At 45.6% G+C, this 27939-nt stretch overlaps 1 protein-coding gene across 1 annotated transcript in view; it reads left to right on the plus strand.

Annotated features, from left to right (window-relative positions):
- The window catches only part of LOC126163035 (vesicular glutamate transporter 2-like), a 181937-nt gene that overhangs the window by 140510 nt on the left and 13488 nt on the right, over positions 1-27939 (plus strand). The window contains exons 7-9 of the mRNA XM_049919908.1: positions 16501-16627; positions 22003-22136; positions 25151-25293. Coding sequence (XP_049775865.1) covers positions 16501-16627; positions 22003-22136; positions 25151-25293 — 404 coding nt within the window. The remainder of the gene's footprint in view (positions 1-16500; positions 16628-22002; positions 22137-25150; positions 25294-27939) is intronic.

A 27939-nucleotide genomic window follows, 5' to 3' on the forward strand; every position in this document is an offset into this window, starting at 1 on the left:
TATTGCAGTACCTCATGTCGCACAACAAACTATGGATGGATAAGGACAGAAGCTGAAATAATGAATTATAATTAATGCTAAGACCGCGACATGAACCTGGGCCTCCTGCTGTTGTGGCTAACACAGCTGCACACAGTACCCAAATCCAATGCCCTCCCTAACACAAACTTCAGTTCACACCTCATCCATTCTTGATTTATGAAGTGGAAAATCAAGATGGGCTGAGGTCTGAATTGAAGTTTGTATTAGGGAGGGTGTTGGACTAGGGTAATCCACGCAGCTGTGTTAGCCGCCATGGTGGAGTGGTGTACTGGACAGCACCTCTGCCTAGTAAGCAGGAGGCTCGGGTTCATGTCCTGGCCTTAGGACGAATTTTACTTCATACTTCAGCTTCCGTTTTCATCGAAGATAAAGTTGAGACTCGATACGTCCCCAAGAAAATGTATTTACGAACTATGGATCGTTTATGGAGGATGACTATGACAATGAAAGGTCTGACAGCTTTTCCTACAGATTTATTTCTCTCTCTTTCTCTCTCTCTCTCTCTCTCTCTCTGTTTCTTTCAATGTTGCTGCTAGTGTTTTATCTGTCGCTTCTCTCTCTACATTCGTGAATTCCATACGCCAGTAAGCAGTTCATCTAATCGGGAATACGAAATTTTTGGCTTGTGGCTGACGTCTTCCCAAAAACCATGAAAATTTCCAATACAGAAATTGCACATACCTCTGTTTAATCTCTTTAACTGCGTGTTCCATACGTCATAACTAAACGTGTCAGTATGATGAGAAACTGGTTAGCTTTACAACTTTAATACATACAGTGATTAATACTTTGGTCAGTCTCTTTGTCTCTCAGAACACACACACACACACACACACACACACACACACACACACACACACATGCACGCACGCACGCACACACACACAAACAATCACATTATTACACAGTCGAAAATTATTATTTGGAGTTTGTGTTTGAAGTTAAATACATTAACTATTAAATTCTTTACATCACATAGGTAGGTGGTCAAAAATTTTTATGATTAAAAGCCTCACTCCTTTCTATACCACATTTACGCTAAGCGAAGGCCAGTACTACAATCATTAATGTTGCTGTAGTTTTGAAACTGTGAATGTTGACAGCAAAATTCACAAGGTAAAAACCGTCCTCTGATGGTGTGAGACGCAAGAATACGAATTCATGTTGGTTACCTGGCCCCAAAACCACCGGATATCAATGACATTTATGTCGTATGGTAAGTCAAAATGGTTCAAATGGCTCTGAGCACTATGGGACTTAACATCTGAGGTCATCAGCCCCTAGAACTTAAAACCACTTAAACCTAACTAACCTAAGGACATCACACACATCCATGCCCGAGGCAGGATTCGAACCTGCGACCGTAGCAGTCGCGTGGTTCCGGACTGAAGCGCCTAGAACCGCTCGGCCAACGCGGCCGCCTATGGTATGTCAAACACCACCTCAGAACTCTGAAAGCATCCCATTGTAATTTGGAAAAAAATGCGAGGACAGCTGCTGTTGACTAGATCGGGAGCCGGCCGGTGTGGCCGAGCGGTTCTAGGCGCTACAGTCTGGAACCGCGCCACCGCTACGGTCGCAGGTTCGAATCCTGCCTCGGGCATGGATGTGTGTGATGTCCTTAGGTTAGTTAGGTTTAAGTGGTTTTAAGTTCTAGGGGCTGATGACCTCAGATGTTAAGTCCCATAGTGCTCAGAGCCATTTGAACCATTTTGACTTACCATACGACATAAATGTCATTGATATCTGGTGGTTTTGGGGCCAGGTAACCAACATGAATTCGTATTCTTGCGTCTCACACCATCAGAGGACGGTTTTTACCTTGTGAATTTTGCTGTCAACATTCACAGTTTCAAAACTACAGCAACATTAATGATTGTAGTACTGTGACTGTTGACAGCAAAATTCACAAGGTAAAAACCGTCCTCTGATGGTGTGAGACGCAAGAATACGAATTCATGTTGGTTACCTGGCCCCAAAACCACCGGATATCAATGACATTTATGTCGTATGGTAAGTCAAAATGGTTCAAATGGCTCTGAGCACTATGGGACTTAACATCTGAGGTCATCAGCCCCTAGAACTTAAAACCACTTAAACCTAACTAACCTAAGGACATCACACACATCCATGCCCGAGGCAGGATTCGAACCTGCGACCGTAGCAGTCGCGTGGTTCCGGACTGAAGCGCCTTGAACCGCTCGGCCAACGCGGCCGCCTATGGTATGTCAAACACCACCTCAGAACTCTGAAAGCATCCCATTGTAATTTGGAAAAAAATGCGAGGACAGCTGCTGTTGACTAGATCGGGAGCCGGCCGGTGTGGCCGAGCGGTTCTAGGCGCTACAGTCTGGAACCGCGCCACCGCTACGGTCGCAGGTTCGAATCCTGCCTCGGGCATGGATGTGTGTGATGTCCTTAGGTTAGTTAGGTTTAAGTAGTTCTAAGTTCTAGGGGACTGATGACCACAGCAGTTAAGTCCCATAGTGCTCAGAGCCATTTGAACCATTTTTGACTTGATCGGGAGATGTACAAAAGATTTGTGGAATCTTTGCCACGACGAACAGCATGAACCGACGCATTTGCAGCTGTGGGATTGCATGGTTGTCTATGAAGCTTGCACCACTGTAGTCTTTGACAGAACCGCTCCCGTCTACCGTTTTTTAAGATCCTGTAAATAGATAACGGCCTTTTCTCCTTTCCATATCAGTACTGACGACTCTGTTTTGTTCCACACATTGTGAAAAACCGCTCCTGTTAACGATGCCCCGTCCGGAAATGTCAGACGGATATTTTCAGCTCTCATTTGCTACTGCTAGGCGGACGCCGTTCACACACAGGGAAAAGCAGAATGCGTTTAACGAAAGTCGAAGCCACGCGCGTGGTCCCGAATTCAATAGTATAAATGAAAGAATATAGTCACAGAAGTCATGCTCACACATAAATGAAGTATCGTTCAGATATCTCGTTCACTTTGTATACTCAATATGATCATAGCCATAAAGAAATACACTAACTCTCAGCTTTGAATAATTCCAGCAACCGGCGTATCCTTCTGTAGATACAATGCAACCGCGAAATCTCACATACACAGACGATTTCAGTGGTGTCACATGCTTCTGCCTGTTGCCACAACTGGTCAACGGGAATTCTAAGCAGTGCAAACTCGAACAGCCTGTGCTCAAACATGCTCAACAGGAGGGAGCTCTACGATGAGCGGTGCCTACCGGCGGCCGGGTCGTCCTCCGACAGAGGCATTTGGATGCGCTGTGGAGAGCCATGTGGTTAGTGCACCGCTACATCTCGAGTTGTCAGCTTTCCCAGCCTTGGAGCCGTTACTTCTCATTCAGGTGGCTCGTCGATTAGCCCCACGAAGTTGAGTGCACCCGTTTTAGTCCTCCCTTCAGGGAAAAATGCCTGGCAACACCAGGAACTGAACCTGAGTCCTGCACATGGCAGTCAGATGCTCTAACCATTCAGCTACATTGGCAGACCAAGTTCACTGGAGGACACGAAACGCGAAAAATCTTGTAAACATGATGCAGAAAGAATGCAGATGGCTGTTGTCGTGCTGAAACGGCACGGCAACTAAAAGGGCTGACTAATGTTATGGATGTCTTCTGTACTATATAGGGTGAGTCACCTAACGTTACCGCTGGATATATTTCGTAAACCACATCAAATACTGACGAACCGATTCCACAGACCGAACGTGAGGAGAGGGGCTAGTGTAATTGTTTAATACAAACCATACAAAAATGCACGGAAGTATGTTTTTTAACACAAACCTACGTTTTTTTTAAAATGGAACCCCGTTAGTTTTGTTAGCACATCTGAACATATAGACTAATACGTAATCAGTACCGTTTGTTGCATTGTAAAATGTTAATTACATCCGGAGATATTGTAACCTAAAGTTGACGCTTGAGTACCACTCCTCCGCTGTCGATCGTGTGTATCGGAGAGCACCGAATTACCTAGGGATCCAAAGGGAACGGTGATGGACCTTAGGTACAGAAGAGACTGGAACAGCACATTACGACCACATGCTAACACCTTTTTATTGGTCTTTTTCACTGACGCACGTGTACATTACCATGAGGGGTGAGGTACACGTACACACGTGGTTTCCGTTTTCAATTACAGAGTGGAATAGAGTGTGTCCCGACAAGTCAGGCCAATAGATGTGCAATGTGGTGGCCATCATTTGCTGCACACAATTGCAATCTCTGGCGTAATGAATGTCGTACACGCCGCAGTACATCTGGTGTAATGTCGCCGCAGGCTGCCACAATACGTTGTTTCATATCCTCTGGGGTTGTAGGCACATCACGGTACACATTCTCCTTTAGCGTACCCGACAGAAAGAAGTCCAGAGGTGTAAGATCAGGAGAACGGGCTGGCCAATTTATGCGTCCTCCACGTCCTATGAAACGCCCGTCGAACATCCTGTCAAGGGTCAGCCCACTGTTAATTGCAGAATGTGCAGGTGCACCATCATGCTGATACCACATACGTCGACGCGTTTCCAGTGGGACATTTTCGAGCAACGTTGGCAGATCATTCTGTAGAAACGCGATGTATGTTGCAGTGCTCTCCGATACACACGATCGAACAGCGGTGGAGTGGTACTCAAGCGTCAACTTTAGGTTACAATATCTCCGGATGTAATTAACATTTTGCAATGCAACAAACGGCACTGATTACGTATTTGTTTATATGTTCAGATGTGCTAACAAAACTAACGGGGTTCCATTTAAAAAAACGTAGGTTTGTGTTAAAAAACATACTTCCGTGCATTTTTGTATGGTTTGTATTAAACAATTACACTAGCCCCTCTCCTCACGTTCGGTCTGTGGAATCGGTTCGTCAGTATTTGATGTGGTTTACGAAATATATCCAGCGGTAACGTTAGGTGACTCACCCTGTATAGCATTTCCTCGACGCGTTCATTAAAGACCTCGATTTCCCACACTGTTTTGCCTAGAGCTGGCCCCGTACGTCGATTCCTAACACAAACAGGCTGGTGGTGCCCTAAACACTGACACACCGAGACAGAATGTAGCCTCACAACTAAATACGTCTATTGGCATTCATTCCTCCATTTGGTCTTTAGCTACTCCACCTGAAAAGGGTTGCTCGATGGTGAGATACAGCCCGGAGAGTGACACCCTCCCTCAAACCTGTGCTTCCCACAGACAGTTCTGATAGCATTGCGATGGTAAATAACGGTTACTGCTGAGTAGTTGTTCTTCTGAGCAGCATCCCATAGGAGCAACCAGTTGCGTCTTTAATTTGCAATTACTCATACTTAGATACTTGGATTACACATGACTCTGTTTAAAAAGAGTAGCTCGATGTAGTCATAGGGTGAAGCCGTAGACGTCTACATTCATGTCCCGCAAGGAATTCGCTGCAAATAATAACCTGCAGCTCTGATCCTGAAGTCAGAACGTCTGTGAATTGGCTAGAATTGAGAACTAATAACATGCACAAGAATACAAAATAAGTTAAATGAATAATTTAATAAGAACGGTTCAGTTCTAACGTGTGTAATTGCTGTAGAGGACCGAGAATTATAATGAACAATGTTTATTGAAGCAAGCACGTCTCAAATAAGCGAGAAGTGGTCCTGTGATGTTCAGTTAAAACACAGACAGGAAACACTCTTATCAAATGCAGTGAAGTTTAGTTCAGAGGGTTATGAGAATAGTAGTAAAATCCCCAAATTAAACAGTCATCAAAGAAACGCGAAAACTAACTCAGTTTCGTAATAACAATACACGAAATGTTCACCGGATCAAAACAGTTCAGAGTTCAACGTGATAATTTACATACTCATACTTTGTCTATACTCAGTTCCATAATACAAGTGGTAAAAGTTAGAGTCCTACTTTGGAGCACATGCAGACGTCTCGAAATATAAATTCCCTTCAGAAGTTAAACTATGTTACCGGTCGTTAACTGCCCAGAGTCAAACACCTCCACGATTGAATACCACTCGTTACCTCAGGCAGGTCTGCCTCCTTCCAGAACTCGCGTAAAATTGCCCAGAATCGCTTCCTTGAGCTTTTCACTCAAAAATGTACCACTCTCCAATTAACTCTCGTAGTGTACCACTACTGTCTGCTTTTCCATTGGCTGAAGTCCGTCCCCACCAAAAATACGTCGTTCCTTTCTACATGCATGATTCGATTCTTCTTCACCATTTCTAGGACTAAACTAACTCATTTCAAAAATATTTAAATAAATAAATGTTATAAAGATTCAGTCACACTCAGATCATCCACAATAATTACAAATAAAGGTTTGTTCGTTAATAAATAAGCTACTCTTCTTGCACAAGCGCGCTCCCGTTGAATGACAACGAACGGTCGTTAAATATTGTTTAAACAATTATTTACGCCTTCTTGACAGAAGAGTCTTTCCGTTCGCTTTTCAGTCATGGTGTCTGCTAACACATGCAGCTGACCACTTTTAAATTAGTAAAGTTTATTAACAGCACTTGCAATCAACATTTAAATAAAGTTACAGGCAAAATACACTGAAGTGACAAAGAAAGTGGTATAGGCATGTCTATTCAAATACAAAGATATATGAATAGGCTTAATACGGCGCTGCGGTCGGCAAAGCCCATATAAGAAAACAACTGCCGGCGCAGCTGTTAAATCTGTTACTGCTGCTACTATGGCAGGTTATCAAGATTTAAGTGAGTTTGAGCGTGGTGTTACAGTTGGCACACGAGCAATGGGGCACAGCCTGTCCGAGGCAGCGATGAAGTGGGGACCTGCCCGCGCGACCATTTTCGAATGTACCGTGAACATCAGGAATCCGGTGAAACATCAAATCCCCGATATCGCTGCAGCCGGGAAAATATCCTGCAAGAACGGGACCAACGACGACTGAAATGAATGGTTCAACGCGACATAAGTGCAACCCTTCCGCAAATTGCTGCAGATATCCAATTCTGAGCCATCAAAAAGTGTCAGCGTGCGTATCATTCAACGAAACATCATCGATATGGGCGTTCGGTGCCAAAAGCCCACTCGTCTACCCTTGATGACTGCACGACACAAAGCTTTACACCTTGCCTGGGCACTTCAACACCGACTTTGGACTGTTCATGACTGGAAACATGTTGCCTGGTCAGACGAGTCTCGTTTCAAATTATATCGAGCGGATGGACGTGTACAGGTATTTTGACAACCTCATGAATCCTTGGAACATGCATATCAGCATGGGAATGTTCAAGCTAATGAAGGCTCTGTAATGGTGTGGGGCATCTGCAGTTGGAATGATATGGGACCCCTGATACGTCTTGATACGATTCTGACAGGTGACACGCACGTAAGCATCCTGTCTGATCGCCTGCATCCTTTCATATCCATTGTGCATTCCGACGGACCTGGGCAATTCCAGCAGGACAATGCGACACGCTACAGAGTGGCTCCAGGAACACTTTTTTGAGTTCAAACACTTCCGCTGGCCACCAAACTCCCCAAACATGAACATTATTGAGCATATCTGGGATACTTTGCAACGTGCTGTTCAGAAGAGGTCCTCACCTCCTCGTACTCTTACGGATTTATGGACAGTCCTGCAGGATTCATGGTGTCAATTCCCTCCAGCAGTACTTTAAAAATGGATTATAAACAGCCTCGACCGCAAAAACATTCGTTTCAATGGTAACCAGTTTCGGTCAGCGTTTGACCATCCTCAGACTCTCATATTATGTTGGACGGTGGTGGCGGTGAATGGAGTCGGTGTTGTAACTCCACGAACGTCAAACTGGAGTTACAACAACCATTACCTTCACCGCCAACGCCTACTATCATGGTATGAGGGTCTGAAGATGGCCAAACACTGACCGAAACTGGTTACCACCGAAACAAATATTTTTGCGATCGAGACTGTTTATAATCCATTTTAAGGTACTTTTTGCCAGATCGCTGTTTCCCCACAAGAAATGTTCTCAGCAATTACTTACTCAGATTTGCTTCAATACTCGACCAAATTATTATGCATTCTTAGAGCTGTAGTAAGCCATTTTTCAGCTTGTCTGATACTCCACCATATTTCAGCATCTCTTGCACAAAGGCCGTGCGAGCAGCAGAAGTCCAAATTCCCCGCTTTGGGATTTAGCCGTTTCTGACGGCGCTGCTTGCCTTCCCTGCCGACTCACACCCAGCCAAGCAAGCAAATCCGGCTCTCCCCAGTACCAGCCATAGGTTAAGGAAAAACTCACCCACGTACTCGTAACGTTACAGAATCCCTGGGTGCAACCTTGGACCTTGTCTGTGACGCCTTCAGCGATGGCGACCCATCCCATCTTGTTAAACAGAATCTATAGATACCGGTTGTCAGCTTCGTCCCACAACGTAATGTGGATGTGGCATGTGGAGTCTTATGTGTGCAAACGGAGGGAGAGAACAGAACACTGCCAATATTTCTTTGGTGCCTCTACATATCTTGGTGACATGCTGATCTGCAGCGTAGCCCGAGGTCTAGGTTCCTTTGGAAGGTGGGAGCTTGCTTGTGAGTCGGCGCAGTCGACGTATGTGGATACCAATTTTACATATGGTGAACTACCGTTGTTTGTAGTGTAACTCGAAGTTTAGATAAGTCTGGAAGGTGACAGTTCCGTTGTTAGTTGGTGAAGCTGTATCGAACGCTTCAGTAAATGCTCACTATGCGGCTGTCCAGACGAGAAGCTGAACGTTGGTGCTCTCCCGAAGAGTATGTATATTTTTCTCGGCCCACTGGCACCAATCCTGATACGCAGAATACTTCTTCCGTCCAATGTGCTGGACAGTTCTTCGTAACCGAGCGATATGTAGCAGTTTTTCGACATTGGACTCATGTTCGGCAAGACGTCAGTTTTACATTTTCCGTGACTTCTTAAAATCGATAAAGGTGAATGGTGGGATGGTGTTCCCATAGTGCTCAGAGCCATTTGAACCATTTGGGATGGTGCTTTTGAAAGGGGACGGATGATTTCCTTCCTCATCTTTCCTCAATCTGAGTTTCAGCTGCGTCTCAAATGAGCACATCATCGACGCGTCATTAAATCCTAGCCTTCAATTTCATTTAGTTCTTCGACATGGCCTTCCTATTCGAGAAGGGCGGCAATATCAGCTTTCAAAAAATCATTTATTTACACAAACTGTGCTGATGGATGCCACCCTTACATGTGTACAGTGTTTAATAAACTGTCGTCCGCCCCTGGTAGCTGAGTGGTCAGCGCGACGAAATGTCATACCTAACGGCCCGGGTTTGATTCCCGGCTGGGTCAGAGATTTTCTCCGCTCAGGGACTGGGTGTTGTGTTGTCGCCGGCCGCGGTGGTCTAGCGGCTCTAGGCGCTCAGTCCGGAACCGCGCGACTGCTACGGTCGCAGGTTCGAATCCTGCCTCGGGCATGGATGTGTGTGATGTCCTTAGGTTAGTTAGGTTTAAGTAGTTCTAAGTTCTAGGGGACTGATGACCACAGATGTTAAGTCCCATAGTGCTCAGAGCCATTTGAACCATTTGTTGTGTTGTCCTTATCATCATCATTTCATCCCCATCGACACGCAAGTCGCCGAAGTGGCGTCAACTCAAAAGACTTGCACCAGGCGAACCGTCTACCCGACGGGAGGCTCTAGCCACACGGCATTTCCATTTCACTAAACTATTGTGGTGTTGTAGGCAACAGACCACTGTTAGTCAATAACAGTTGTGGGCTCTGACTAGGTTGTGATTAATTCATTCACTGGACAGACTTTTGTATCACTTACATTTTTTACTCCAGGAGAAACTGATGAAAATAAAATGTTCTAGGTCATTTTCTTTGGCGAGTTCGTTCTTCGTTTTCTGCCAGTGTGTGTATTTGGTTTATGTGTCGAAAGGCAAACAATGGTATTTTTCATTATTGGCGACAGGAGTACAACGAATCTCCGGCAGCACACATTAGTCCATATGCCCCTGCTCATCGGACTACACCTTTTAGTAGCCTGAGAGACCGTGTGAGAGATTAGATGCGGTGTTTCGTTTACAAAATTTAACAAGCTATGTTTCGGTATGTCGTCGCCAGAAACGGGTTGCGCAAGGCGCCGAAAGGTTGACCTGTTGTTAAGAAGCTTTGCAACCTAAAATACGGTCATTTCGGTGACAGAGAGAGCCACCGATGTTTCACGCATGCAGAAGACAGCAATTAGTCAAAGAAGGTGAAAACCCGTTGCTTAGGTGTCTTTCATTTCGTGGGAAACTAGACGGACAACACGACAATGCATCTGTTTAGCTGTGGATAATACGAAGTTCTTCAGCCAATTTGGCAGCGCTAAAGGAAGCGAGAGAAAACGAATGGAGAGGAGAAAAAGCTACCAGGCGACGAAATTGTGGTGGCTGCTATTGGTGGAAGCAAGGGCGAAATATAGTCAGTGATACTAAAGTGGAGCCACAGTGTCCCTGCATTGCTTGGAGAAGGGAACCCACATTGTTACAAGTGATTGCATACTACATTGATGGAAATGGAATGGGTTACACCATGAATACCTGTAGCAGACCCTACCTAAACTGATATTCCAATATTTCCATGCCTTTGGGATATGTTGATTAGAATTTTATCCTTGGGCGAGCTCACTTTCGTCGTTTTCAGTACGAGGAAAGACCATTCCACAGAGACGAATGGTATCATTACATCTTGGCCGTTGGGCGTGTCTAACGTTACTGCAAATTTCCATAGGGAGGTTGCACCACTGCATGCTAAGAAGACGTGCGTGCAGCTTATCGCGATGTTTCGGACTTTGAGAAAACTCGAATCATTGGCTTGAGGATCCTACCAACAGACTGCACAGACAGGTGGCTATGGTGCAATGACTGCAGAGGGACTCGTCTAAACGATGACGTGGTGCCACTCGTGTGTCCAGTGTTGTTGCTGGCCACAACAAGAGACGCCGTGCTAACTGACAATGGTGCTCCTAATGTCATCGCACTGTCCACGTGGATACAAGTCTTGCTGTAAGCAAGCCCATTTCTCGACCCAACAGAGGTGACGTGGCTGCACGATCGTGCACGGCCGAGCAAACACTACGTCTGCCCTCTCGGGCGCTAGTCACGCTTTTTCGCTGAGACCCTGCCTTGCGTTGAGTATGGCCCTCCCGAAGTCCTCCTGATTCCATATTCACGTGACAATCGTGATATCCCGACCTCTGCGAGCAGCAGTATCGCGGAATAATAACCTGTAGTCTCAATAGGCCACGATCGTACCATTGTCAAATTTCGACTCGTGCTGGCGGATCTTTTCCCTTCTTAGACCAGCCATAAAACGATCTTCTCAGGAATAATTAACATTCAGATGTAATTTTACAAACGTACTGCGTCGCTGGCGTTGCAGTGAGAACACAGCCGAGGTAAACAATGCTGGACAAGCTTATTTATTAAAAAAATATAGTGTACAGGATCACCTTCTGGGATTAAGTTTATCGCGTACAGTCGGAACTTGAGTTACACATTAATGAACCGTTGGGCGAGGCCCCTGGGAAAATGTCGAAGTTAATTTCCAGGTTCGCTTTAGAATGAAAAGTTAATAATATGGACCATTAAGACGGCCAGTCCCAAAGCGCACACACGTCCCTGGTGCAGACGCCGCGTCTTGGTGATGTCAGCTGACGGTGCTGGTGACTCCATATGGTGGAAGTTGCTAGCTGGAGTACGGGGTTGAAGATCCTGATAGTTTCCTAGTGACAACTCTAACGGACGAAGTGCATGCTGTTCTCGGTTCGTGGTCCAGAGAACTTGAAGGACTGAACTGACCTGGTATAACCTGGGTGCTGGCCTAAATATCTTGCAGATGCCAGGATAGAGCAGGATCTATTTGCGACCATGTGATGGAGAGGAAAGTAAGTCAATGAGGCCAGGGACTTGTGGCGACCAAGCTGCCGTGCGTGCAAAAACCTTTAGGCTGTTGTGTGCCACAGTAGCTCCTGTGGCTCTTCTATGTAGTTTACCCAATTGACATTGGTGTATAGTTGGTTGCTACGGCATGGGACATATAGTCCCAACATAGCAGTTTTTTAAATGAGAAAACACCATTGTAGTCTTTCTTTATACTGTACGCTGAAATGAGATGGTGTTCTCCACGCAGATTTGTGAGTTTGCTCTGAAATGCTAATCATGCCTTTAAACAAGAATACAGCACTACTCATTTCAGTTTCGAACCCGGAATTTCGGTTTTACACCTTAACCATTTTGGCTATCCGAGCCACCCTCTTGGACTGACCCAAACCAAAATATGTCACTGTGTGTACACATCCGGCAATAGCATTGTTGTTGTGATTCGTGCACAGTGAGAGCTTTATTATTGACGCAGCCTGTGTAGGCAAGTAATACTATTTTGCATTATTTGTGTTTTACTGTGTACTATGCAAATGTCATTCAGAAATGCATGCATGTCTGAAGGGACATACAATCCTTCGATCTACAGCTGTATGAAAATTTGTTGTAAGTTCCTACGGGAGCAAACTGCTCAGGCCATCGGTCGCTAGGCTTACACACTACTTAATCTAACTTTAACTTACGCTAAGGACAAGACACACACCCATGCTCGAAGGAGGACTCGAACCTCCGACGGGGGTAGCCGCGCGAACCGTGGCAAGGCGCCTCAGACTGCGGGGTTACCCCACGCGGCTAGCTGTATGAAACAGAAGAACTACACAGGTTGAAAACTAATAAAACCGACAAACTACAAAGATGGATTCCAGACTGGAAAATGAGGAAAAAAGTTCCTATGAATTTGTATCCAGAAATGCACTGTTGCCACCGTATGACAATGACGAATGAAAGTTCTTCTGACCTCATGCCATGTGTTGCTTGTGTGTTTCAGGCTGTGTGACTGACGCAGCGAACTGTAAGCAGCAGAATGGTCCGGTATTCTTGTCAGAAACAAGCCGAGATGGTGTTTGTGTACGGCCAAGCAGATGGAAACGGTAGAGAGGCAGCACGGCTATACCAAAACAAGCACCCTCACAGACACCAACCACGTCACAAAACATTTCAAGCCCTTTTTGGGCGTTTGTGAGATCATGGGTCCTTCCAGATAGACGTACGTGCAGGGAGTCGGCGTACTGTGTGTACAACAAATTTGGAGGACCAAGTTCTACAGGATACTGAACTCCAGTAGAAGCTCCACCTGTGTGGCCCGCCAAGATGGTGCAGGCAAAAGTACGATTGTGTGTGTCTGTATGACAACAGCTATTATCACTATCACCTACAACGAGTGCAATGATTATTAGCAGCGGATTTTCCTCTACAAGGATTTTGCCGATGGGTTTTGCATCAGACAATCACAATTTTGGGATTTCTGTCCTCTTTATCGACGAAGCAACCTTTTTTAACCTGGCATCATCAATCTGCATACTCGTCATCTGTGGGCGTCAGACACTCCTGGGAGAACGGTTGAGGCGTGTCATCAGCATCAGCTCAGCATCAATGTGTGAGCAGGCATTCCTGGCGACCACATACTTGCACCGGTTATTTTTCCACAACGCCTCGATAGATGAACGTACTCCGGCTTTCTACGGAATACTCTGCCTGAGCCGCTTGAGAACGTGCCTCTGGCAATATGGCAGGTTATGTGATTTCTGCACGATAGAGCACCACCCCACTTCCGCATTACAGTTCGCCGACATCTCGCCAACATCTTCCCCAGATGTTGGATAGGACGCGGAGGCCCTGTAGCATTGTCCGCTAGGTCGCCGTACATAAACACCCTATATATTTACCGCTGGGGGCATCTGAAAAAAGCGTTGTGTATGCTAAACCAGTTTCTGATGTGCAGATCCTTCAACAGCGTTTCGCGACGTGTGTGATGCTATTTGGAGAGAGGCCAGAACGCTCGAAAGAGGTCCATAACGCGACGTTGGAACGAGTCCATTGCATCCCATGGAGGCCAGTTTGAACATCTGTTGCGACGTGGATGCGATGCAGCTCTGTACTGTGTTCTGGGACGATCTGCTGTCGTCCATTTTTGGACACATGTTCACCAGACCTTTTTCCCTCCATTTCCAATCAGGAATCCGTTGCTGCAGATTGTTAGTTTCATTAACGTTCACCGTGTATTCCCAATTGCAAATACACTCCTGGAAATTGAAATAAGAACACCGTGAATTCATTGTCCCAGGAAGGGGAAACTTTATTGACACATTCCTGGGGTCAGATACATCACATGATCACACTGACAGAACCACAGGCACATAGACACAGGCAACAGAGCATGCACAATGTCGGCACTAGTACAGTGTATATCCACCTTTCGCAGCAATGCAGGCTGCTATTCTCCCATGGAGACGATCGTAGAGATGCTGGATGTAGTCCTGTGGAACGGCTTGCCATGCCATTTCCACCTGGCGCCTCAGTTGGACCAGCGTTCGTGCTGGACGTGCAGACCGCGTGAGACGACGCTTCATCCAGTCCCAAACATGCTCAATGGGGGACAGATCCGGAGATCTTTCTGGCCAGGGTAGTTGACTTACACCTTCTAGAGCACGTTGGGTGGCACGGGATACATGCGGACGTGCATTGTCCTGTTGGAACAGCAAGTTCCCTTGCCGGTCTAGGAATGGTAGAACGATGGGTTCGATGACGGTTGGGATGTACCGTGCACTATTCAGTGTCCCCTCGACGATCACCAGTGGTGTACGGCCAGTGTAGGAGATCGCTCCCCACACCATGATGCCGGGTGTTGGCCCTGTGTGCCTCGGTCGTATGCAGTCCTGATTGTGGCGCTCACCTGCACGGCGCCAAACACGCATACGACTATCATTGGCACCAAGGCAGAAGCGACTCTCATCGCTGAAGACGACACGTCTCCATTCGTCCCTCAATTCACGCCTGTCGCGACACCACTGGAGGCGGGCTGCACGATGTTGGGGCGTGAGCGGAAGACGGCCTAACGGTGTGCGGGACCGTAGCCCAGCTTCATGGAGACGGTTGCGAATGGTCCTCGCCGATACCCCAGGAGCAACAGTGTCCCTAATTTGCTGGGAAGCGGCGGTGCGGTCCCCTACGGCACTGCGTAGGATCCTACGGTCTTGGCGTGCATCCCTGCGTCGCTGCGGTCCGGTCCCAGGTCGACGGGCACGTGCACCTTCCGCAGACCACTGGCGACAACATCGATGTACTGTGGAGACCTCACGCCCCACGTGTTGAGCAATTCGGCGGTACGTCCACCCGGCCTCCCGCATGCCCACTATACGCCCTCGCTCAAAGTCCGTCAACTGCACATACGGTTCACGTCCACGCTGTCGCGGCATGCTACCAGTGTTAAAGAGTGCGATGGAGCTCCGTATGCCACGGCAAACTGGCTGACACTGACGGCGGCGGTGCACAAATGCTGCGCAGCTAGCGCCATTCGACGGCCAACACCGCGGTTCCTGGTGTGTCCGCTGTGCCGTGCGTGTGATCATTGCTTGTACAGCCCTCTCGCAGTGTCCGGAGCAAGTATGGTGGGTCTGACACACCGGTGTCAATGTCTTCTTTTTTCCATTTCCAAGAGTGTACAATTAGGCTTCATCTGCACTGTCGGGTATGAGTTTCAGTCCAACACAAATTTTGATGTGTCAAAAATGGTTCAAATGGCTCTGAGCACTATGGGACTTAACATCTATGGTCATCAGTCCCCTAGAACTTAGAACTAACTAACCTAAGGACATCACACACATCCATGCCCGAGGCAGGATTCGAACCTGCGACCGTAGCAGTCGCGCGGCTCCGGACTGAGCGCCTAGAACCGCTAGACCACCGCGGCCGGCTTTGATGTGTCGCCAATACGTTGTGTAGCGAAGTCTAACGCTATTCGCAATTGCGAATGCATTTCTTCTGTTTTATACATGCATGCATGTCTGAAAGATATTGCGTAGTACAACGTAAAACACAGACACTGAAAAATAATAATTTTGTACTTGTTGCATGCCACCTTCGTTTCGACACTTTTCTCCGTTTAAGAGTTCTTATATTTTCTTTCAGGAAGGAGAACATGGGTCGTTGGGTTGCAGTATTTGACGGCAGGCGCCCGTCATTTCATTTGACTTGTTAATTTTTAATAGTACTTTGGCTTTACATGTGATCACACTGCGTGTTATCTCGTATTTCCTTTTTCAGAGGTCCCTCCCAGACTTGGGGCCACGCTGAAGCAGGAACTTCATTACAAACACTATACACACAATTTCACTGCTGCTCCCAATACAGGAACTCACACAGGCGGGATGACATTGATGGGACAGAAATCATTTCTCCTTACATTCACAAGTTTTAGCGAGATACAGTATAAAGTCACCTTCGTAGTCGTTTTGTTACAGAAAATTGTCTCCAAAATTTGTTGCTAGCAGAGATATATGGCGCAACACGAAATTTAAACATGAATGGCATTTTTCTATGTAAAAGCGCTTTGTAAAATTGGAATAAATTACTGTCTTATTTTACAGGAGAATGTCCACATTCCTTGGCTGAAGTTCTTGACATCGCCGCCGGTATGGGCCGTGTTATTCGCTCATTTCACTGAAAACTGGGGGTTCTACACGCTGCTGACACAGCTGCCAACGTACATGAAGGGTAACTACCAGCAGAATTCGTTACACTGTTATTAATTCAGTCCGCCACACGGGAACGTATAAACTACTCTGCAGCTTTGTCAGCTACAAAGGAATGTCTTTTCTTACATTGTTACACGAAGGTTGGGCGAGCAGTCGCAGACAGTTCGATATAACTAACGGATTGAATTACCAAAGCAGTATTTAACACGCTTCAAAACGGCGCAAAGATTCAGTTCTGTTCTTGCGGCAAGCCAACAAAGTCTACATCTACATCTACATCTGTATGACTACTCTGCAATTCACATTTAAGTGCTTGGCAGAGGGTTCGTCGAACCACAATCATACTATCTCTCTACCATTCCACTCCCGAACAGCGCGCGGGAAAAACGAACACCTAAACCTTTCTGTTCGAGCTCTGATTTCTCTTATTTTATTTTGATGATCATTCCTACCTATGTAGGTTGGGCTCAACAAAATATTTTCGCATTCGGAAGAGAAAGTTGGTGACTGAAATTTCGTAAATAGATCTCGCCGCGACGAAAAACGTCTTTGCTGTAATGACTTCCATCCCAATTCGCGTATCATATCTGCCACACTCTCTCCCCTACTACGTGATAATACAAAACGAGTTGCCCTTTTTTGCACCCTTTAGATGCATCTCTTCAGTTGATTCTTCGGGGCGTAACCACTTTTTAAGATGATTAGCATGTTGTGGCCTTCAGTCTGAAGACTGCTTCGATGCACCTCTCCAAGCTAGTAATCCTGTACAAGGTTGGTGTCTTCGAATAGGCCGTCGAGGTAGGCCTCGCTGGCTCCTGCGAGGCCATGACTGCGGAGCTCTGGAAGCGCAGGTCGGCCAGGAAGTCCTGGGCTATCTCGCGCACTAGGTGCTGGAAGGTCATCTTGCCCCCGCGAGCACGCAGAAGTGCCGCAACAAGACGTGGCATGGAATCGACTAACGTCTGAAGTAGTGCTGCAGGAAATTGACACCATAAATCCTGCAGGGTTGTCCATAAATCCGTAAGAGTAAGAGGGGCTGGAGATCTCTTCTGAACAGCACGTTGCAAGGCATCCCAGATATGCTCAATAATGTTCATATCTGGGGAGTTCGGTGGCCAGCGGAAGTGTTTAAACTCAGAAGAGTGTTCCTGGAGCCACTCTGTAGCAATTCTGGACGTGTTGCATATCGCATTGTCCTGCTGGAATTGCTCAAGTCCGTCGGAATGCACAATGGATGTGAAAGGATGCAGGTGATTAGACAGGATGCTTACGTGCGTGTCACCTGTCAGAATCATATCAAGACGTATCGGGGGTCCCATATCATACCAACTGCAGATGCCCCACACCATTACAGACCCTCCATCAGCTTGAACAGTCCCATGCTGATATGCATGTTCCAAGGATTCATGAGGTTGTCAAAATACCTGTACACGTCCATCCGCTCGATATAATTTGAAACGAGACTCGTCTGACCAGGCAACATGTTTCCAGTCATGAACAGTCCAAAGTCGGTGTTGAAGGGCCCAGGCAAGGTGTAAAGCTTTGTGTCGTGCAGTCATCAAGGGTAGACGAGTGGGCTTTTGGCACCGAACGTCCATATCGATGATGTTTCGTTGAATGATACTCACGCTGACACTTTTTGATGGCCCAGAATTGAAATCTGCAGCAATTTGCGGAAGGGTTGCACTTATGTTGCGTTGAACCATTCATTTCAGTCGTCGTTGGTCCCGTTCTTGCAGGATCTTTTTCCGGCTGCAGCGATATCGGGGATTTGATGTTTCACCGGATTCCTGATGTTCACGGTACACTCGAAAATGGTCGCGCGGGCAGCTCCCCACTTCATCGCTGCCTCGGACTGGCTGTGCCCCATCGCTCGTGCGCCGACTATTACACCATGCTCAAACTCACTTAAATCTTGATAACCTGCCCTAGTAGCAGCAGTAACAGATTTAACAGCTTCGCCGGCAGTTATTTTCTTATATGGGCTTTGCCGACCGCAGCGCCGTATTCTGCCTGTTTACGTACACTATGTGATCAAAAGTATCCGGACACCTGGCTGAAAATGACTTACAAGTTCGTGGCGCCCTCCATCGGTAATGCTGGAATTCAATATGGTGTTGGCCCACCCTTATCCTTGATGACAGCTTCCACTCTCGCAGGCGTACGTGCAAACAGGCGCTGGGAGATATTTTGGGAAATGATAGTTCATTCTTCACGGAGTGCTGCACTGAGGAGGGGTATCGATGCCGGTCGGTGAGGCCTGGCACGAAGTCGGCGTTCCAAAACATCCCAAAGGTGTTCTATAGGATTGAGGTCAGGACTCTGTGCACGCCAGTCCATTACAGGGATGTTATTGTCGTGCAACCACTCCGCCACAGACCGTGCATTATGAACACGTGCTCGATCGTGTTGAAAGATGCAATCGCCATCCCCGAATTACGCTTCAACAGCGGGAAGCAAGAAGGTGCTTAAAACATTAATGTAGACCTGACCTGTGATAGTTCCATGCATAACAACAAGGATTTCAAGCCCCCTCCATGGAAAATACGACCACACCACAACACCACAGCCTCCGAATTTTACTGTTGGCACTACACACGCTGGCAGATGACGTTCATCGGGATTAGCTATATCTACACCCTGCCATCGGATCGCCGCATTGTGTACCGTGATTTGTCACTCCAAACAACGTTTTTCCACTGTTCAATCGTCCAATGTTTACGCTCCTTACACCAAGCGAGGCGTCCTTTGGCATTTACCGGCGTGATGTATGGCTTATGAGCAGCCTCTCGACCATAAAATCCAAGTTTTCTCACCTCCTTATTGTCGTAGTACTTGCAGTGCATCCTGATGCCGTTTGGAATTCCTGTGGGGTGATCTGGATAGATGTCTGCCTATTACACATTACGACCCTCTTCGACCATCGGCGGTCTCTGTCGGTCAACAGACGAGGTCGGCATGTACGCTTTTGTGCTGTACGTGTCCCTTCACGTTTCCACTTCACTATCACATCGGAAACAGTGGACCAACGGATGTTTAGGAGTTTGGAAATCTCACGTACATACGCATTACACAAGTGACACCCAATCACCTGACCACATTCGAATTCCGTGAGTTCCGCGGAGCAACCCATTCTGACATCTCACGATGTCTAATGACTATTGAGGTTGCTGATATTGAGTACCTGGCAGTAGGTGGCAGCACAGTGCAGCTAATATGAAAAACGTATGCTTTTACGGGGGTCCGGATATTTCTGATCAAATAGTGTATCTCTGTTATTTGAATACCCATGCCTATACCAGTTTCTAGGGCGTTTTAGTGTATATTGAGGTTTGTTGAGCCTCTACGAAAGTTAGGAATAAACTGCGCCACACATCATACAAACAGTTCTAGCCGTGTTGGTACTGCGGGATACAATCTTAAATTATCGCCTATGTATTTCTCATTGTAGCTAAAAAAGTTAATAGCTTTTTAATACGAAGGTTTGATTGGTTTCATAGGCTGACGCTATTTGCGCTTGTTATTTATATTAAGCCATAGGTGTTTAAGACACCGCAACATGGCTCAAATAGTTTTACCCGAAAAGATGACTTCTATATAGAGTACGCGCAGCCAACAAGGACCACAAGATCATATGAACTGCCGATCTTCATGCGAGAATTACTTCAAGGAGCAGGACTGTAAGGCAAATAATACACTCCTGGAAATGGAAAAAAGAACACATTGACACCGGTGTGTCAGACCCACCATACTTGCTCCGGACACTGCGAGAGGGCTGTACAAGCAATGATCACACGCACGGCACAGCGGACACACCAGGAACCGCGGTGTTGGCCGTCGAATGGCGCTAGCTGCGCAGCATTTGTGCACCGCCGCCGTCAGTGTCAGCCAGTTTGCCGTGGCATACGGAGCTCCATCGCAGTCTTTAACACTGGTAGCATGCCGCGACAGTGTGGACGTGAACCGTATGTGCAGTTGACGGACTTTGAGCGAGGGCGTATAGTGGGCATGCGGGAGGCCGGGTGGACGTACCGCCGAATTGCTCAACACTTGGGGCGTGAGGTCTCCACAGTACATCGATGTTGTCGCCAGTGGTCGGCGGAAGGTGCACGTGCCAGTCGACCTGGGACCGGACCGCAGCGACGCACGGATGCACGCCAAGACCGTAGGATCCTACGCAGTGCCGTAGGGGACCGCACCGCCACTTCCCAGCAAATTAGGGACACTGTTGCTCCTGGGGTATCGGCGAGGACCATTCGCAACCGTCTCCATGAAGCTGGGCTACGGTCCCGCACACCGTTAGGCCGTCTTCCGCTCACGCCCCAACATCGTGCAGCCCGCCTCCAGTGGTGTCGCGACAGGCGTGAATGGAGGGACGAATGGAGACGTGTCGTCTTCAGCGATGAGAGTCGCTTCTGCCTTGGTGCCAATGATGGTCGTATGCGTGTTTGGCGCCGTGCAGGTGAGCGCCACAATCAGGACTGCATACGACCGAGGCACACAGGGCCAACACCCGGCATCATGGTGTGGGGAGCGATCTCCTACACTGGCCGTACACCACTGGTGATCGTCGAGGGGACACTGAATAGTGCACGGTACATCCAAACCGTCATCGAACCCATCGTTCTACCATTCCTAGACCGGCAAGGGAACTTGCTGTTCCAACAGGACAATGCACGTCCGCATGTATCCCGTGCCACCCAACGTGCTCTAGAAGGTGTAAGTCAACTACCCTGGCCAGCAAGATCTCCGGATCTGTCCCCCATTGAGCATGTTTGGGACTGGATGAAGCGTCGTCTCACGCGGTCTGCACGGCCAGCACGAACGCTGGTCCAACTGAGGCGCCAGGTGGAAATGGCATGGCAAGCCGTTCCACAGGACTACATCCAGCATCTCTACGATCGTCTCCATGGGAGAATAGCAGCCTGCATTGCTGCGAAAGGTGGATATACACTGTACTAGTGCCGACATTGTGCATGCTCTGTTGCCTGTGTCTATGTGCCTGTGATTCTGTCAGTGTGATCATGTGATGTATCTGACCCCAGGAATGTGTCAATAAAGTTTCCCCTTCCTGGGACAATGAATTCACGGTGTTCTTATTTCAATTTCCAGGAGTGTAGAATAGATTTAAATAAGCCTTCATTGTATTCTTTGAAGATTCCTCATGGATGTTTTCTTCCGCACACAATTCACCCACAAATCACTTCCAGAAATTTTAAATCATTTACAACTTTGGGGGTCGTTTTGTTTGTGTCATAGAATATTTCGTACTGGCTATTAAAAGTCCTTTAACTTAGATAACGAATAATTTGTTATTCCCTCTCGGCTGATGTAATGACGCACTTCGCATTTCGTGTACATAGTTTATTTATTTGGCAATTTTGCATGTTGCAGATGTTCACCACTTTAGTCTGGAAGAATCTGGAGGGCTTTCCGCGGTTCCATACATCATTATGGCTGCCCTCTTGCAGTTTTCTGGCCATCTAGCGGACTTGCTTCAAAATCGAAATATTCTTAGCCACACGCAGGTAATTACAAATATAGTACTTGAAGCTCGCTGTGTGTAAATAGGTTTTTCGCGAAGGAAGCCGTTGTGTATGAAAGTAATGATTATTTAAAAACAAGTAAATAGCTAGGCTGTAATATTTAGCTGCAGATGACACAAAAAAGATGAAAGAAACTAACTACCTGTATGAATGTTGCTATGCGTGGAGGTTCTACGACAGACGGGTTTCTAAAAAACTGGAATGAAAAGATCAGTGAAGCCATATTTGGTATGCGAGAGGAGAAAATGATAGAGTCAGAAAAGAAGCGAAGGTATTTTACACATGGACGACACCGAGTCGTGGGGTGGATTCGGTAGTAGTACTGACAACGGAGTGCATAGAAGACAGAGCCCAACGTATAGAAACGTGAAAGTATTGAACTGTACAGAACAAAATCAGCTGCATCGAAGATGGCGAACATCTCTGGTTTCATCTTAATGCAACAGTGTGTAGGCTGCCTTCAACCAGCTTTTATAGCCTCGATGGTAGGACGAAATAACTAAACGTACTCAGGAGAAAAACTAGGAACTGTAAAGGAACAGGAGCAAACTGTACCAACGTGGAACTTTTGAAGTACTCTGAGGTCAGCACTTCGTAATCGACTGCTGCATATTTGAGCGTATACTGGAAGCTCCATGAAGTTCCAGAAGAGGGGAATAAGGATTGGCTGACATCCCTACTTAAGGAGTGAAATAGAACGCAATCCGAAAACTGCAGGCGGATAAGTGTTCTAGACACTGGTTGCAACTTATGTGCTGAAATTCTGAAGGCTGTACTTCAAGGCGAGCAAATGGTATTTAGGCTATAAAGATCAAGCATACATGAAATTTTCACGTTGAAAAGGAAGATTAAGCTTTAACGTCCCGTCGACAGCGAGTCCTTTACAGATGGAGCACGAGTTGGAATAGGGGAAGAACAGAGAAGGAAATCTTGCCGCGACCTTTTCAGAGGAGCCAGCCAGTTATCTGTCTCAAGCAGTTTAGGGAAACAACGGAAACCTTGAATCTGGATCGGCGGACGGGGATTTGAACTGCTGTTCCCCCATATGCGAGCCCAGTATCTCATTACTGCGAAAACTCGCTAGGTGTTTTCACATGAAACCACTAATCGAAGAACACAAAAAGTAAGGCTTGAAGACTCTTATAGCATTTATAAACCTCCATATAACTTTCGATATTAAGAGTTAAATTGCGAACGTTAATGAAAAATGGTTCAAATGGCTCTGAGCACTATGGGACTTAACATCGGAGGTCATCAGTCCCCTAGAACTTAGAACTACTCAAACCCAACCAACTTAAGGACATCACACACATCCATGCCCGAGGCAGGATTCGAACCTGCGACCGCAGCGGTCCCGCGGCTTCAGACTGAAGCGCCTAGAACCGCTCGGCCACACCGGCCGGTGAACTTTAATGGAGAAGAGAGGTAATCCACACATTTGATTTTAGTATTTTAACATCTCTGTCACAATACATCAGTAACTTGGAATACCGACGTGCCGGAAGGAGGGACTGTGTAATACCGAGAAAACGACGGACACTAGAACAGGTTAATTAGTCTATTCATTGAACAAAGATTGCAATGATGCTGCTGATGACGAAAGAAGTAAATACTGAAGTAATTACTTTGCACCCCAATATGAACAATGGACCGTGCTGCGGTGAGGCGGTAGGTAAACCTCAGTGGTACAGACAGCGGTGCCGTAAGTCCAACCACAACGGAGGGGAGTCCATATGACCAGCATATGGCTCCTATAGAGAGGCAACAGCCTTTTCAGTATTTGTAAGGACAACATACTTTATGAGTGATTAATCTGGCTTTGTAACGATAGCCGACATAGATTTGCCACGTTGAAATTGCGGACAGCTCATGGTGATGCGAAAACAGCTGTTATTTCTCCCGAGGGAAGCAATTATACTGAGTAGGTTAATCGTGATTGTATCCGCTGGGATAAAATATTACGGAGGTAAAGTAGTCCGCCATTCGGGTCTCCAGGCAAGGAATACTCAGAAGGATGTTGTCAGGAGAAACAAATTGGCGTAAAAGAAAAGAAAAGAAAAAAACAACAACAAATGGGTAGCATGAAGTTGGATATAGCGAGAACTGGTGAAGTAAAGTGCAAGAACAGAACTTCTCATCAAGTGAAAAAGGATTATCTAGACAAAATCAAACAAGGGTAGTGCAGGTGTAAGTGTTGTAATAAATAAGAAAATGTCAATGGGAGCAGTCTGCTATGAACAGCATAGCGAGCGCATTTTCGTAGTCGTGATAGGTACGAAGACAACACCCACAACTGCAGAACAAGTTTATGTGCCTACTAGCTCAGTGGATGATGAATAGACTTAAAAATGTATGATGAGCTCAAGGAAATTATTCAGATAGTTCAAGGAGAGGAACAGTTAATCGTCGTGGGGGAATAGAATTCGGAAATACGAAGAGGATTAAAAGGAAAAATATTAGATTAATATGGGCTGGGGGAAAGGAATGAAAAAGAACGCCGCCTGGCAGAATTTTGCACAGAGCCTAATTCAACCATCGCTAACGCTTGATTTAAGTATCGTGAAAGAAGGTTGTACGCGTGGAAGAGACCCACAGACACTGAAAGGTTTCAAATTATTTATATAATAGTCAGGGGTAAATGAGGACTATGACCTCAATTTATTGTTTGCGAACTGTGCATTAAAACTGAAGAAACTGCGAAAAAGTAGGAAATTAAGGAGATGAAGTAGTGAGGGCAACAAAAGATCGATTTGGCAAAAAGACAAGGCGTAGTAGAAATTCCTGGATATCGCAGGAGATACTGAATTTAATTGTTGAAAGGAGAAAGTATAAAAAATATATCCATTCAAAAGTGAGATTTAGATTGTTTCTACACTTCTCAATTTAATTATTAAACATTTCTCATTGTCTTAGATAGTTTCAGAGTGCCGACAACTGTTTCACGAGAATGATTATAAATTTTCTGAAACATAATTATGAACCTGCTTTATTTTCAGGTACGGAAAATCTTCATATGCGGTGCCTTCGTCATAGAGACTGTGGCGATGGTTCTCGCCAGCTACGCTAGCAGCGTTTCCGCCATCATGGCGTGCCTCACCATTTCAGTCGCGGTTGGAGCTTTCTCGTGGGCTGGCATTTGGTGAGTTGGCGCGTAATACGTCCATACAGCGTATCTGAACGACGAAAGTTTCCTCTGTGGCGTAATGGGGCATACCCTCGAAATATGCTCGTAATCATCAGAGTCACAAATTATTGTTCACTTATGGGAAAGAATTAGACGAGAGGCTATCAGACGAAAATGATATTGCAAGGCTCCTCCAGTTCGGAACTGTTTCAAATGTTCCGTCGCGCCATTCTAAACGGCTCTAGCTGTTCCGAGATTATAACTACCAGAGTAATGTTCACTTACTAGTAGAAGTGTAAACTGAAATAATCGTTCTTGAAGCCCAAGGTCAAATTTTGTTGGCTTCTTAAAGCGTCGTTACCTGATCTTACTACACATTGCCGCAAGGCCTTTACAGCACGAACAGTCGTTTCAAACTGCAGTTAAATCTCACATTTGTATCATGGCAGTAGATTCTGACTGGAAGAAATGACTTTGTCGTCAGAGAACGCGATTTTCTAAATTAGTAACGTTTTATTTTCATTTGACACAATCACAAAACACTTAACCTTCGTCTTTTCGTTCTTCTTTTTATTCTTCTTCTTAACTTCAAGGAGCAGGCTTATCCAGTCTTTTCCGTTTTCACTGAGCCATCCGTTCCTCGGTCGTCCTATATGTCTCATTCCCATCGTTTTATAATTGACTGATGATTAACTAACATGCTTTCCCCCATTCTGTTGATACTTTGTTTCCATTTTATTCATTGCTCTATTTTTTTTCATTTTTGCAGTATATACCGAGTTCTTTTCTTGTAATGTTGTTTTATATTTGACATCTGAAGACAAATCTTTTGATTTTCCTTAAAAATTTCAATTCAGCCTACAGAATTCTTCTTTGGCTTTCTTAGTTAATATCCAAGAATCAGTTCCATACGTTAGAATGGGCGTAACCAATACTTTGTAAAATTTTAACTGAAGGTCACTGTCTTCCATACAATTATTTGATCGCCGCAAATATCAGGTTACTAATAAGAATGTGTCCCAATATTTTGCTGTCATCTTGTTTTACTTCCCGTTTTCACTATCTAACAACGTCGTTTAATTATAAGCTTAAAGCAGGTGAGAGGCTACATCTTCGTCGCACACCTCTGCAAGGATACAGTCAGTACCACAAAAAAGTGTACGCCATTATCTGTATGAAATAAGACACTATTACAAATACAGGTTTACATGAAAATACATGTCATTACTAACTGGACAATTACATAATAGTTAACCCAGTTGCTGCCATTATCGGTTATAGATTGGCACCTTAGCCCTCTCTACGGTAAATCATCCTCGTTTCCAACCTCTAAATATCGTTTTACCCACTTCGCAACGAATGTCTTTGACTTTCTCAGAGTTTTAGCAGCAGCTCTATATGAAAGATTTGGTTCCTTTGGGTGATTTACTAGGAACGCTGCCTCGTGACGCTTCGCATATTTTGTACTCATTTTAAACTGCAGCCACGAAACAAAACTTTCCAACTGTCACACTGTTTATCTACAAACTATGCAAAAGCGCACAGATTAGAGATTCGAGACCACTACCAAAGATGTCGCTTCGGACGTTACATTTAAAATTATGACGTACAATTTCATGTGGAACTGACTGTACATTGGCCCTATCTTCCTTTTAGCTGTATTTATTACAATTTCTATGTGCTGCTAAAGACTCTTTGTTACTTGCATTGAACGTTTCGGATATCCTCGTTTTTCCATGATACCCTAAAAAGTGCTCCTGTTCACTCTACTGAAAGCCTTTTCATAATCTATGAATGCGTTATGAGTCTCAGTGTCGTATTCTCGTCATTTTTCAATTAATTGTTGTACAGCAGTAACGCTGTTACAAAACTCTTCAGAAACTTAACTATTATCGACCTATACTGGCTAACATCAGAATCTTAAAACGAAAGCAAGGAATGGTGATCCCAATAACACGTGATGATTTGTCATAGTGAATAGAGCAAAAAGCATAACATGTCGTTTTGATCACCACCACGTGCTGCTTTCATTTTATGATTCTGATGGCGACTAACGAAGGTGGTAACGGTAAGCGTTTCACAACGTTTTGTGATTGAGTCAAACGAAAAACAAGTGTTGACAGTAGACAGCGATGTCATGTGTTTCACTTGAATCTTGAAAGACTGACGACAGTGTGACCCCTGAAGAGTCCAGTAGTTTGTACGACTCGTTGATGATTCTGGAGATTGCGGTAGCCTGATCTAATAAGCTGAGACCAAGTTTTACGTTTACATTTTGGTAAAAACTTTCTAAAGCCAAGATCGCATAAGAATTTCTTTATTTACAAACGACCGGTTTCAAGAGACTTTGCTGTCACTTTCAGCTCTTCAAAAATAATAAAATGTGTTCATTTTGAGTTTGGCCGGACGCCAAATTGTCATGTAAATACAATGAGGCACAGTATATAAAGGTTTTGTAAGTAATAAAACATTTAAAATCAAAAAGCGCCTTGTGCAAATGCCCATGTCCATATATGTAGCGCCTTCTAAGGTGGATCTTCAATTATTAAAACCTGTCCAGCTAAAGTAAACATATGTGCTTTTGTGCATTTTATTCTGCACTGTGTTTTTTATGATGTAACGAAAATGTATTGAGTGCTACATATATGGACATGTGCACAA

This window comes from Schistocerca cancellata, chromosome 2, assembly GCF_023864275.1.
Source record: "Schistocerca cancellata isolate TAMUIC-IGC-003103 chromosome 2, iqSchCanc2.1, whole genome shotgun sequence".
Classification (NCBI taxonomy): Eukaryota; Metazoa; Arthropoda; class Insecta; order Orthoptera; family Acrididae; genus Schistocerca; species Schistocerca cancellata.